This window comes from Apodemus sylvaticus, chromosome 7 (genome assembly GCF_947179515.1).
Source record: "Apodemus sylvaticus chromosome 7, mApoSyl1.1, whole genome shotgun sequence".
In the NCBI taxonomy this organism is placed as follows: Eukaryota; Metazoa; Chordata; class Mammalia; order Rodentia; family Muridae; genus Apodemus; species Apodemus sylvaticus.
This window is the reverse complement of record NC_067478.1, coordinates 63578205-63592972: the sequence shown is the minus strand read 5'-3', so window position 1 is coordinate 63592972 and position 14768 is coordinate 63578205. Positions and strand designations below refer to the sequence as shown.

Below are 14768 nucleotides of genomic sequence, written 5' to 3'. Positions count from 1 at the left end.
CTTAACTGGACCTGGGTTTGATTCCCACATGGTGGCTCACAGCCATCTGATCCCAAGTTCCAAGAAGCACACATATGATGCATATATATGCACATAAGCAAAACATTTCCACATTTTTTTAAAAAAGCTGTTGCAAAAGTTTAGTTCCCAACGGGCACATCACACACACACACACACACACACACACACACACACACACGTTGAATTCAGTTCTAAGCACACATATGGGACAGACAGACATACACATACTTAAAAATAAAATTGTGGGGCTGGAGAGAGGGCTCAGCAGCTAAGAGCACTGGCTTCCCTTCCAAAGGACCCAGGTTCAATTCCCAGGCCCACGTGGCAGCTCACAATTTGCTCACAACTCACTGTCTCGAGTTGTAGGGGATTCCACATTCTTACACAGACATATATGCAGGCAAAAACACCGAAGCACATAAAACAAAAATAAATTTTAAAAATTAATTTGTAAAGTTTTAAAAGTAGTTTCCTTTAGCGGTTTAGTTTATTTTATGGACATTTTATTTTATGCGCTCATATGTGTCTTGCTTGTGTGTATGTGTCTGCAGTGTTCTTTGAGGGGCTTGGCTAAATAATACACATCAAAGTACCCTCAAATTTCTTCCTTAGCAGTTACTCAGTTGGGCCACGCCTCCAAGGCGGCAGGCCCCTCCTCGCCCTCTGCGTGTGTTGGGCCTTAGAGCCCTATGCTCCGCCCCCTGGTTACGCATGCGCATGGTGGGCCGCTGTGGGCCGAAGTGATGCTCCTTCCGCGGCGCTGCTGGGGTCCGTGGCTGGCGGGAAGGAGGCCACGCTGTTCCTGTCAGTCACCTGCCGGGTTCGGCGGGAAGGACGGCCGAGGCTCCCGGGTCCGCGAGAAGCCGCCTTGGCGGGTGCTGTTCCTCGGCACCGACCACTTTGCCCGGGAAGCGCTGCGGGCGCTGCACGCCGCCAGGTACCGAAGCGGGGTCCCACGCGGAGCCGCGGCGGCGACACCAGGGCAGCGGGGATCCCGGGAAGGCGCCCCGTTGGGTCCTGGCCCGCGGAGCTCCTGTGGCTCCTGCAGAGCCTGCCAGCAGACCCTCCACCTCCCCGCGCCTGGGAACTGGTGCTTGGAGAGGCCCGGCCAGTGCCCAGGGCCGTGGGCGGAGCCGGTTGGCTGAAAAGGGCCGTGACTCCAAAGTTCGTCCCTTCCCGGTGTTGCTGCGGCTGCCCAGCAGTCCTTTTGGTGGCCTCCAGTGTCCTTACCCTTCAACACGCCTGTGTTTTCTAGGGCTGAACAGCCTCTCACGAACCGTCTTCAAATGACTACATTTCTAAGTTAGAACAGTTTCGTATACGTGTAATATTTATGCGATTTGACAAACCTGTCTACTAAGGAGAAAGTTATTTGTAATTCAGCCTTTCAGAATGTCTGATATGTCTACCACCCTACTTCCCTCCCAGCTTAAGGTTATTTGGTTATTTACCGTTCCCGGTTCTCTCCCCCCCCACCACCCCATTCCTGCCTTTCTACAAATACTTTTCTTTTTAAATAAGATTTATATTTTTAAATTTTATTTGTATGTGTGTGTGTCTCTATGAGCATGTGCATGTTGGTGCCTTTGGAGGCCAGAAGAGGGTGTCAGGTTCCCTGGAGCTGGAGTGACAGGCCATTGTGAGTTACACCCTGTGGATGCTATTAGGAGAGAACTGATTCCTGAAAGTTTTCTCTTATTTCCACACACATGCTGTAGCACATGCCTGTACACATGTGCGCACACACACACACACACACACACACAAATAATAATAAAAGATAAAATTTATTTTTTTGTATTAAATATAAAATCCTGTTTGTTGGTTGCAAAAAACTTAATTATTTTAGCTCCAAATGTGCCATGGAGTTAATCGTATTAATAGCTTTGCTGCTCATAAAGCAGTTTAGCTTTGAGCTGTGGCCCTGACACTGTCGATTTTCTTCCCAATCTTTCTAATTCAGAGACGACAAAGAGGAAAAGTTAATTGAGAAACTGGAGGTTGTCACGGTGCCTTCGCTATCCCCTAAAGGACTGCCTGTGAAGCAATATGCTATACAGTCTCAGCTCCCGGTCTATGAGTGGCCCGACGTGGGATCTGGAGAATATGACGTTGGAGTAGTGGCTTCCTTTGGCCGACTTTTGAGTGAGGCTCTTATTCTTAAATTTCCCTAGTAAGTTTTACTTATAAGGAAATACAGTGTAGAGATCATGTCTTTTATGAATGGGTCTAGCATTTAAAAATGCCATAATTTAAACTATGTTTTCTTTTTCTACTTATTTATTTATCCAAACACACAGGCAGAGTCTCACTATGGTAGCCCTGGCTGCCCTACTGCAATTCACTGTGTAGACTGGGCTAGCCTCAAACTCACAGAGAGTTCTGCCTGTATCTGTCCCCCAAATGCGTAGATTAAAAGTATGTACCACCAGGCCCAGGTTAAACTGTGTTTCCTTTACTGTCATCTTTTAAAATAAGATTTATTTTTGGCACAAAGTATCAAATGTATTAAACTCTTCACTACCCCTTGGCTTTCATCCACCCTCATTTAAGTAGCAGGCATATATACACAGCTCTGCTTGGAAGTCCCATTTGCTTCTCTCACTGAGAAGACTCAACCCCTCTGCAGACCTTTATCTCAGGAACTATGAACCCCAGCCTTCTGGATGCTGGGCCCCAAGCCCCAGAGTCATTCCTCCGTTGTCTTGTGTCCCGTCCAGTCTGTCATGGTGGACTCCGTCATCGGCACTGTGCCCACTCTTGTCTGTAGTACTTCATTACCTCCTCGAGGGCCTCTGCTTCTGTCTTTGGCCCTGTTGGTTGGCTTCTTGCCAACCCAGCAGCTACATTGACTCCTCAAAGGATCTGTCTGTCAGACTGTGTCACTGTGCTCGGAATCCTCCAGTAGCTTTCATTCTCACCTGGACCAACAGTCAGAACCCTGCGTCAGCCCTCTATGCCCTCCATTGATCTCTACAGATGCCGTGGCTCCTGATTCAGCTACACCAGCTACACTGCCTGCCATGTGGTGGATGGGGCAAGCATTTCCTTCCCTTAAAATCTCTGGCCCAGCGCCTGCCTTTAAACTCAGCACTTGCAAGGCAGAGGCAGCAGCAGCAGCAGCAGCAGCAGCAGCAGGAGCAGGCACATCTCTGGAGTTCAAGGCCAGTCTAGTCTACAGAATGAATTCCAGGACCATCAGGGCTCTACAGAGAAACCCTGTCTGAAAAAAACAAAACACAACAAAGCAAATCTCTGTCCATGTCAAGCATGTATACATTCCTTTAATCTCAGCACTTGGGAAGCAGCAGCTGAGAAGAAAATAATAAAATCTCTGCACTGTTCCCTTTATCTGAAAAACTCCTCATGTTTCTGATGACATTTCATCAGATGGTGTATCTGATATTATGCTGTAAGATTGTGTAAATTTCACCCTTAACTCAATGTTTGGGTAGGGATATCACTTGATGACAAGGTATCTTATTATACATCACTCTTTGCTTTGTTGTTTTAATTAAAAACATTTTTTGCATAGATATACTCATTTTATTTTATGTGCGTGAGTGTTTTGCCTGCATAATGTGGGTACCTGGTGTTCAGGGAAGCCGGAAGAGAGTGACAGATTCCCTGGAACTGTAGATGTAGATGGTTGTGATCCACTGTGTGGGGTGCTGAGAACCTGAACCCTGGTCCTCTTACCCTCTCGGCTGGTTCTCCAACCTCTGCTTGCTCTGTTTGTAATTATGTCTCATTGGTTGCTTATGGTAAGAGACTGAACTCACCTCTGACTTTATGTTTTAGGTGATACAATCTTGAGGTCATACTTTTTGTTTTGTTTTTGTTTTGAGACAGGGTTTCTCTGTGTAGTCCTGGCTGTACTGGAACTCACTCTGTAGAGCAGGCCCAAGTGCTGGGATTAAAGTCATATACCACCACTGCCCTGCTGTCATATGCTTTTAACCCTACAGGTTATATATTACAGGTGATATACACTGTCAGATATTTTCAGGGTGATGATTGTTTTGAAACAGGGTCTCAACCTGTGGCACAGGCTGGCCTGGAACTCAACAGCTTTCCAGGTGTTAGGATTAATAAATGCCACTGTAACAGGCTCTTGTAAAGTTTAGTGATGAAAGTGCATGTTAGTTTGGTGGCAATAACTAGTTCCCACACTAATTTCTGCCTTTTCTGACTCAGCGGCATACTGAATGTGCACCCCAGTTGCCTCCCGAGGTGGCGTGGTCCCGCGCCAATAATCCACACAGTGCTTCATGGAGACACAGTCACTGGCGTAACAATTATGCAAGTTAGACCCAAAAGGTAGGATTTATTAAAGTGTGGTGTGTGTCTGAGATCTCTGTGGTTGGGGGATGGTCAGGGTATGCTGACTTGGCTAATGCCCCAGTGTTGCCCTTGGCCTCTATAGTCACTGTGAGTGTTCCTAGTCTCTAACGTAGCGTGTGTCTTCTGAGAATCATGCAGAGTCTATTTAAAGTCCTTGTAAAGCAGTCATTGGGATTATTGATACCTGGATTTCTCTAAAAGATATAGATGACAGATGGATTTGGAGAGAGAGAGAGGAGTGTTGATTTGCTTTGGATTTTTTGAGATACTTATTGTATGTCTCTGGCTGGCCTAGAACTCACTGTGTGGACTAGACTGAGCTCAGACTCCAGAGAGTTCCTCCTGTGGCTGCTTCCCAATACTAGTATTAAAGGCATATGCGACCCCCACCTTCTTACTTTGGAGGCAATTCCTTCTGTATGCCAGGGTGAACTCAAACTGGAGTGACTGACAAATTACTAGTCTGCAAAAGCTGTCTCTGTGCTGTATAGACAAATATATTTGTCTTTATAATGATGTTGACTACTTTGCTTTTTTGTTGTTGTTGTTATTTCCTTGCCAGATTTGATATAGGCCCAATTCTCAAGCAGGAAAGCATCCCTGTGCCTCCCAAGAGCACATCAAAGGAACTGGAAGCAGTGTTGTCAAAACTTGGCGCCAACATGGTACAGTGTGTGTGTTGTCATCGTCATCAGCTTTAGAAGGCTTCTTAAGCAATACAAATCTTACGATTTGTCATTTTTAAGCGTCACTGGTAGGGGGTGGGGATGGGGTCAGTGGCAGTAGGATGACTCAGCAGGTAATGGTGCCTGCCAGCAAGCCTGTGGAACCAAGCCCAATCTCCAGCACTCACGTGATGACAGAGGAGAACTCAGTCTCTGACCCCACCCCCACCCCACCCCCGGGTTCATGTGCACAACTGTAAAAAGTAGTAAAATAATTAATAACATGAGAGAGATGAAGTCTGAGACTGGGACCAAACATGGTCATATTCACCTGGAATCCCCACACTCAAGAGGCTGAGGCAGGAGAATCATGTGCAGGAGGTCAGCCTGGGCTAATGAGATCTTGTCTTAACAACCAAGTGGAATGGTTCCTCTCCCTAGCTTCCTAAAATTTGTATATGTGCCCAGTATATGTGACCATTAAGACTTGTAGAGTGGGTGCTTAATAAAAGCTTTCAAATAAAATAGGTGATCGTCAGTGGTCCCTCCATTCCTTAGTGAGGCATGTGGTTTATTTTCCCAGCTGCCCTCTCCCCACCCTTACACGGCTTGCTGCTCCTCTCTCTCAGCTAGCAGCCACTCCCTAGGGACCTCTTCAGGTCCCGCTGTATGGCTAGTACCGCCTGTTCTGGGCAGTCCCTCAGAAGTGACTCTGTGGCGGCTGCTGTTTATCGAGACTGTTCTAGATACTCTTGTGAATTTTCTTTTGTACCCTCTTAACAACCTCTGAGGTAATTGTTGCTGACACTTGTTTCACAGACATAACACCAAAGACTACAAACATGTCAGAGAACTTTTTCAAAATGCCAGCACCGGTGGGTTATGGGAGTGGGATTAGAGCATACTCCTGTGAGACGCCTATGTTGCCTTGCGTAGGGTGAGAGTGTAGTCCTCCGTACAGGCTGCCTGACAGTAAGAGCCTGTGTGTCCAGGTACAGTTCAACACTGTTCAGAAGCAGTTCAGTGCCTGTGCCCCACAGAGCAGTGCGGTGTAGCCACCTGTCAGCACACATCCGTGCAGGCGAAGCCAGTTTGCCCCTACTCTTCCTGGGACAGGTTACTTCATGGCATTGATTTGTGATGTTTCTGCCTTGTCCTGTAGAATATACTCTGCTCTCTCTCTTCTTTTGTATTTGTAGCTTATCTCAGTTTTGAAAAATTTACCCGAAAGTCTGAACAATGGAAGGCCGCAGCCAGCCGAGGGAGTGACATACGGTGAGTGGGGGCTAGACACTCTCACCTCTTGTAAAGGTTCCATTGGCTGTGGTGGCGGCTGGATGCTCTGTCCTCATCACTGCCTCTGTGTGCTTTCCAGATCATGGCTGGCAAGCTCTCAACAGTCCCCCGGCCTCCTATTTGACAAGTATTTAGCACATCTGTTTGCCCCAGATCTTTCTGTGTGCATACTTTATGTATATATTTTAAATTCCAATTGTTCATCTGCAAGTATAAATGATGAAGTTCATCTCCAGTTTCATTAGCACGCACTTGGAGATCTGGCTCAGTGCTTCAGAGCTCTGGCTGCTCTTGGAGACAACCTAGATTAGACACTCGGCACCAACATGGTGGCCCACAACTATTTGACACTCTTCTGGCCTGTGTGGGCCCTGCATCGATGTGATACACACAGAGACATTTCACAAAGGCAAAGTATGCACATAAAATGAAAAAAATATTTTTTTAATCCTAAAACAAAGCAAAAACAAAGGCATTAAATATATCCTGATAGCATCCAGTGTCTAGTCCATACAGGTCTTCCTAATGCCCAAAGCAAAGATGTATTGTATATCCACTCAAAAAAAAAAATCATAACAATCTAGGATCCAAGGAACACATTTTCACATTCCCCCGCTCCCCTTGGTTTTTCAAGACAGTCTCTCTCTCTCTCTCTCTCTCTCTCTCTCTCTCTCTCTCTCTCTCTCTCTCTCTCTCCCCTCCCTCCCTCCCTCCCTCTCTCTTTTTTAAGATTTTTTTTTTTTAATTTTATGTGAGTACACTGTAGTTATCTTCAGACACACCAGAAGAGGGCATCAGATCTTATTAGAGATGGTTGTGAGCTACCGTGTGATTGCTGGGAATTGAACTCAGGACCTCTGGAAGAGCAGTCAGTGCTCTTAATCCCTGAGCCATCTCTCTAGCCCCAGGAACATATTTTAAAGACTGTTTGAATCTTTGTTTTTAGTTAATATAATCCTAATTAGTCACCCCAAAATGTAAACTTTTTGGTATGTTTTGAGTTTCTTTTTCATTTTTGTTTTGAGACAAGGTCTTGCTAAACAGTCTAGGATAGCCTAGAAATAGTATCAATCCGACTGCCTTAGCTTCCCAAGTATTTAAATTATAGGCATACACTACCACACCTAAAAATGTAGTTTTGGGGGCTGGAGAGATGGCTCAGTGGTTAAGAGCACTGACTACTCTTCCGAATGTCCTGAGTTCAAATCCCAGCAACCACATGGTGGCTCACAACCATCTGTAATGAGATTTGATGCCCTCTTCTGGTGTGTCTGAAACCAGCTACAGTGTACTTAATAACTAAATCTTTTTTTTTAATGTCGTTAGCATTAGAATACACTCAGCACCAGGCTAACCCACTATAGCTCTTCAGGAGCTGGTCCTCCTGCCATGGACAACGTTGTCAGACTTGAAGGCACGCACCTTAACTCACTGAGTCATCTTGCCCACCCTCTCTGGAGTTTTAACTCCCCGGTTAAAAAGTAGTTCTCATGCGTTAATCCTTTTTTTGGTGTACTTACTTTAGCTTCATAGTGCAGTATGTTTTGGATATATAGAGAAGTTGATCATTCTCTTCTGTTTGTAATTCAGCCTGACTGTATCAGTTCGTGAACACTGAACCCGTTCATTCTTACGTGTGTCTCATCTTGCAGCCCCCAAGGTTTCTGCTGGCACCAGCTGTGTCAAGTGGGAGGAGCAAACCTCAGAGCAAGTACTTAGACTTCACCTTGCCATTGGGGATATAGTGAGTTGAACAGTTGCATTGTGTTTTTACCGTATTGTTTCCTTTCTAGGTATATTTATTTAGGAATGAACCTTATAAACTAAATATAGGAAATGTTCTTAAACTTTAAATTTTAAATTTTGGTATAGCTTTGGAAATCACAAAGTGCTTTCTTTTTTCTTCCCCCCACCCCCCACAAAGTGCTTTCAAATGTACATTCTGCAATATTTCCTAACCAGGTTTAGTTATAAAGGAGAATAAAAACAAGATAAGTTACTTAAGTGTGACTAGTCACTGAGCAATGAATCTAAGTCCTCTAACTCAATCTAATATCTTTCTGCCTTGGTGCTGGGAGCTGAACTTGGATCTTCTGCAAGAGCAGCACTCACCCTTAGCCGCTAAGTCATCTCCAGCCCCCATTTGTTTGTTTGGAGAGCAGGTCTCAGTCTGTGGTCACTGTATAGCACACGTTTGTCCTCACATTCAGGCATTCTCCTGCATCAGCCTTCTAAACGCTGGGCTGACAGACATGGCCAATACCTGGTTTCCTTCTTTCTTTTTGAAACAGTCCCACAGTGTAACCCAGGCTGGCTTTGAACTGAAATTCTCCATTCCCATTTCCACACATACACATAATGTCTTAAAACATCAGCATCAAAATACAGTCTGAAAACGATGAGCTCAGAGAAACTGAGGGAAATTATTTCTGGTATGTGTATTTTCATTATGCTTTCAGATAGCTTTTGTTGCATTTGTTTATATTGTGAATGTGTTAAAATGGCAAAGATGGCATTTCACATTGTGCAGCAAGTGGCACTACTGGGGCACTTGGCTAGGCTTTGCCAGTGAAACCTGCCTTTGTTTTGTTGTTGTCATCACCGTTGTTTTTGTTTTCTTTTTAAATGTCTTTTTAAATGTCTTTTCTTTTAAGGCGTATTTCATTATTTATGCATATGCTTGTGTGTCTGGGTATATGAGCATATATATGTGCCGGTACACACACCCATGCATGCACAGAGGCCAGGAGAGGCCATTGATACTGCAGAGCTATAGTTACAGCTGTGTCCTAGATGTCTTTATGAGGGGGATGGGGTATGAACTCCCATCCTCACAATTACACAGTGATCTCTCTCAACCACTGAACCATCTCTCTAGTCTCAAATGGAGGCCTGGCGACTCTACCTTTATGTTATTTAATGCCTGTGGGCATTTTGCCTGTATGTATATCTTTGTACTATATTTATCCCTAGTGCTCTTTGAGGTCAGAAGAGAGCATTGGGTCACCTGGGACTGGAGTTTCATATAGACAGTTGTGAGCAGTTGTGTGGGTGCTGGAATCAAACCCAGTTTCTTTGTGCTCTTAACTACTGAGCCGTCTCTCCAGCCCTGATTCTGCATTTTTAAAATAAGACTCCTTAAGACTGGTGTGCTGGCGCCGGGCAGTGGTGGTGCATGCCTGTAATCCCAGCACTCTGGGAGGCAGAGGCAGGCGGATTTCTGAGTTCGAGGCCAGCCTGATCTACAGAGTGAGTTCCAGGACAGCCAGGGCTATACAGAGAAACCCTGTCTCAAAAAATCCAAATCCAAAAAACCAAAAAAAAAAAAAAAAAAAAAGAAAGAAAGAAAGAAAGAAAAGAAAAGAAAAGCAACTAGTCATAAGACTCAAGAGTTGTCAAACTGGAAGAAATATCTATAACACATATATAAGAATTCAATGTCAATGTCTAACTTCCTAAATATGTATAAAATTCTCATAAATTAATGAGAGATCGACTGCCTAGGTTTTTGTTGGTCTTGGTTTTGTTGTTAAGGCAGCATTTTACTCTGCTGCCAGGGTGGACTTGAACTCATGGAGCTCCTTCCTCCTGAGTGCTGGGATTCAGGTGTGAACCCTCATGCCAGCTTAAACGGTAGACTTGGGAGGAATCTCTTTGTGATTGGATTTTTTTTCCCTTCAGTGCTGAGGGTGGAACCCGTGGCTTTGCGCGTGCCAGGCACATTTCTGCCATCAGTTCTACAACTCAGTTTGTGGTTTTGTTTTTTGTGTGTGTGTGTGTATTGTCTTTGAGATGGTAGCCCTGGCTGGCCTAGAACTATGTAGACTAGGCTAGCCACAAACTCACAGAGATCCACCTGCTTCTACTACCCAGTGCTGGGGTTTATGTAAAGTCTTAAAGGTGTCTCTACAAAGCTGTGTTCTCATCACAGTTATTTAGTATGTGTGCATGTGTTGGTCAGAGGACAACTTTCAGAAATTGACTCTCTCTTTCCATCTTGTGTGGCCTTTACCCAGGGCTCAGGCCATCTGGCTTAGTAGCAAATAAATTTACCTGTTGAGCCGGCCAGCCCCACAAAGTTGTTTACTGCCACAGTTTGTAACAGCAGGACACTGCTGTCTGAGATAGCAAGAAATTGGAAGTGTGCGAAATGTCTTTATAAAGGTATTATATATAATTTTATAACTATGATTAATTCACAGATGGACACGCACAGGTAAAGGAGACAGACGTGTACTGACAACCGTGCTCTAGGCTTTTGTACTAATAACATCTGGTGTGAGGGGATTAATACAGGGCATACACACCAGGTGCTTAACAGTGGCTGCCTCTTGTGAAAGTATACAATTCTATCACTTTCTTTAACACAGATGCTTAATCTTGCTTCCAAACTGAGCATAAATGTTTAGTTGGACATACTAAGGCTACTATTTAAAAAATACTGAATCTTACATAAAACTTAAGATCTTACACATACTGCAAAGATGATACAGAGGGTCATTCAGACTCTGTTTCAGTAGATTTGATGCCTGCGTGCCCAGTTCCTCTGGTCATGGAAGAAACATCAGAGTGGATTAATATATGGCAGTCTCCAAAGGGCTTGGTGTGCATTCTTCATGAATCTGTCCATTCCAATTGCAGGCTCCACTGCAGACACTCTGGATGGGGAACACCATTAAACTTCTGGATCTGGTAGAAGTTAGCAACTCCATCCTTGCAGGTACTAACTTTCGAATGTCTGACAAGCTGTTTTTACTACAGTCCACTTGAAAGCGTGTGGCACCCACCTCACCTCCCCAGCTTTCTAATTCTCACACACAGACTGAACGTAAGGATCTGCTCCCTTTTGTTATCTTTCAGTGCACTAATGATAACACCTTGCAGTTGCTCTCCTCACCCCTTGCAATGTCTATCCATGTGTATTTTCTTATGCAAGCATTACGTGAACCTGGAAGCTGGTAGGCAGTGTCACTGTGCTCCTATAAATTCCAGAGTGGGGCTGTGGAGTGACTTAAAGTCACACTGGTGAATATAATAATGAAAATGTCTGGACAGTGCAGGAGAGCACAGCAGTTCATACTACAGTTTCTTCTGAGGTTCCAGAGCAGTCTCTGGATGTGGCGAGCAGGAATGTGGGCACCGGGCAGTGATGGCACAGGCCTTTAATCCCAGCATTTGGGAGGCAGAGGCAGGCGGATTTCTGAGTTTGAGGCCAGCCTCGTCTACAGAGTGAGTTCCAGGACAGCCAGGGCTACACATAGGAACCCTGTCTTGGAAAAAAAACAAAAAAACAAAACAAAACAAAAAACAACAAAAAAAAGAATGTGGGCAATTTTTAAAAAAGATTTATTTATGTAATTACCCTGTTGCTATCTTCAGACACACCAGAAGAGGGCATCAGAGCTCATTACAGATGGTCGTGAGCCACCATGTGGTTGTTGGGATTTGAACTCAGGACCTCTGAAAGAGCAGTCAGTGCTCTTAGCCACTGAGCCATCTCTCCAGCCCCTGTGGGCAACTCTTATAAAGGGCATTTAATTGGGACTGGCTTATAGTTTCAGAGGTTCATTCCTTTATCATTATGGCAGGAAGCGTAGCAGCTTCCAAACAGATGTGGTGCTGTGGGAGCCAAGAGTTCTACATCTCCATCCAAAGTCAGCAGCAAGAGACTGTCTTCTGCAGGCAACCAGGAGGAGGGTCGCTTCTGCACTGGGAAAAACAAGGAGTCCTCAAAGTCAGACAACACAGTGATGCACTTTCTCCAGCAGGGCCATACCTCCTAATGGTGCCGCTTCCCACAGGCCAAGTGTATTCAAACAACCATGCAGAGGAAGTCTCACGTCCTGTGAGCTGTTCCACTGCTGGGCAGCTAGTTTCCCAAAATAACAGTCCTAAATCGACACATTCAGCATCAAAGGTGATTCCGGAGAGGTGGAGCGAGGACTATAGCTTCTGCCTTGTGTGGAACTCTTGCCAGAGCACGTGGCTCCAGGAGGTTTTAGATCGCAGAGCTGGGGCTTCAGCAGGTGCATCCCTACCATCATTAGTTCTGCCTCTGAAGAGTCTTTCTTTTATTCTTCTCTTTTTTTTAATTTTGTGTGTCAGTGCTGGAGATGGAGCCCAGGTCTTGCACATCCTGGGCAAGTGCTGTACCATGTCACACCCAGGGCTGGGCCGGCAGCATGGGGATCTCTGTAAGATCCAGCTTGCCTGACTCCATCACACACACATGCACACACATGCACACACGGCTTTGATTTTTAAGAAGTACTATGGTGTTGCATATTTATTTCTCTTGTGTTCTCTTCCCCTTCTTAGATCCGAAATTAACAGGACAAACTGTGACTCCGGGGTCTGTGATGTACCACAGACCATCGCAAATGCTGCTGGTTCACTGCAAAGTATGTTGACTTTAGCTTCAAGTTATTGTGATTGGTTTTGCTAGATTTGTAATTTGTATTTCTTTTTCCTTTTCTTTTGAGATGAGGTCTCAGGGATCCTAGGCCAGTCTTGAACTCACTGTTGAGTTTTCTGCCAAGGTTAGCTTAAAACTGTTCCTCCTGCCTCTGCCTGCTGAGTGTTGAAATTGCAGGTATGCACCACCATACTTGGCTTTCCCTTTATGGTTGAGGTGGTTGGAATGAGAATGGCTTCCTTGGGCTCATGTATTTGAAAACTTAGTCACCAGGGATTAGAACTCTCTGAAAGGATTAGAAGGAGTAGGAGGTGTGCTCCTGTTGAAAGAATGTGTGTCATAGGAGGTGGCTTTGAGGTTTCAAAAGCCCATGCCAGGCCCGGCGTAGAGCCCACATAGAGCCCTATGCCCCATTTGTGAATCAGAATATAAAACTTCTCCATTCTAAGCAGGCTGCCATGATGCTAGTGGACCAAACCTCTGAAACTGTAACCAGTTTAAATACTTTCTATTGTTAAGAGTTGCCTTGGTTATGGGGCCCCTTCAGAGCAATCTAGCACTAACAAGACATCACTTTCTCAGGCCTTGACTTGTTCTGTTTGGGTGACATTGTATTCTGTGTCCTCAGTTGAGATGGGTCAGGGCAGTTGTTGTTATTGCTCCTTTATGAGGAACTCTTAGAGAGAAGGCACTGCATGTCATCCGGTACAGTGTGTTTAGAGAGAAGGCACTGCATGTCATCCAGTACAGTGTGTTTAGAGAGAAGGCACTGCATGTCATCCGGTACAGTGTGTTTAGAGAGAAGGCGCTGCATGTCATCCGGTACAGTGTGTTTAGAGAGAAGGCACTACATGTCATCCGGTACAGTGTGTTTAGAGAGAAGGCACTATATGTCATCCGGTACAGTGTGTTTAGAGAGAAGGCACTACATGTCATCCAGTACAGTGTGGTTTTTTTTTTTTTTTTCAAGACAGGGTTTCTCTGTACAGCCCTGGCTGTCCTGGAACTCACTCTTAGACCAGTATCTGGCCTTGAACTCAGAAATCTGCTTGCCTCTGCCTCCCGAGTGCTGGGATTAAAGGTATGCACTACCACTGCCCAGCTGGCTAGGCATTTAGTAATAGCAATTGTTTCTATAACATTTTGAGTTTTCTGTTGTTGTTGTTGTTGTTGTTGTTGTTGTTGTTGTTGTTTTAAAGATAGGACCTTACTAGGTAGCCCTGTCTTTCCTTGAACTCAGAGATGGGCCTGGCCTGCCTCCCCAGTGTAGGGATCACCGGCTGCATCACCGTGCCTGGCATGGCTTATAAAGTACAGTTTATCTTGTTGTCAAGTTTTGCCCCCATTGTCTACTCACTGTCTGTTCTTTGTTCTTTAGGATGGCTGGATCGGCGTTCGATCAGTAATGCTTAAGAAAACTCTGACAGCTACTGATTTCTACAATGGATATTTGCATGCATGGTACCAGAAAAATTCCCATACTCACCCAAGCCAGTGCAGATTTCAGACTCTCAGACTTCCAACAAAGGTGCAGCAGAAAACAAAGTTGTTGCTATGCAACAGTGCATTAAGTAGCTAGGAAGACCATGGACAAGGACCTATTACACACCTGTAATTTATTAAAAGCTTTATTTACAAGCAGCTGCTGTGATTTTGAAAGACGATGCCAACGTGGGAGAAGAGAAATGGTTATCAGGAGGTGGAAGTCTTTCACTCTCCACTGTGTGTAGCAGTTAAGAGAGGACTTTTCTACTTGAGTAACACAAAAAGTTTAAATAAAATTTTTATTTATAATGTTCAGGAGATTGTGTCCTTTGAAGAGTGAGACAACTGAATGGTGTGCATATAATCTAAAAGACTGTTTTAAATGGCACGTGTGTGGACTGTGGGTCTAGCTCAGTAGGTAGAGTGCCTGCTTAGCCTTGCTGAAGTTCTGAGTTTGATCCCCAGGCCTCATCATCCAGGCAGTGGTGCACACCTGTAGTCCCAGTACTCAGAAAGCAGAGGCAGGAGCATCAGAAGTTGAA

General features: G+C 44.9%; 1 protein-coding gene across 1 annotated transcript; it reads left to right on the top strand.

Moving 5' to 3' along the window:
• The first annotated feature begins 720 nt into the window (after positions 1-720).
• Positions 721-14541, top strand: Mtfmt (mitochondrial methionyl-tRNA formyltransferase). Its single transcript, XM_052188008.1, is given in 10 exon segments — positions 721-958; positions 1985-2194; positions 4219-4341; positions 4928-5030; positions 6230-6305; positions 7979-8070; positions 10968-11046; positions 12645-12727; positions 14120-14281; positions 14284-14541. Coding segments are annotated over 10 exon segments (1155 nt in total). The 5' UTR covers positions 721-764; the 3' UTR covers positions 14317-14541.
• Positions 14542-14768: the final 227 nt, after the last annotated feature.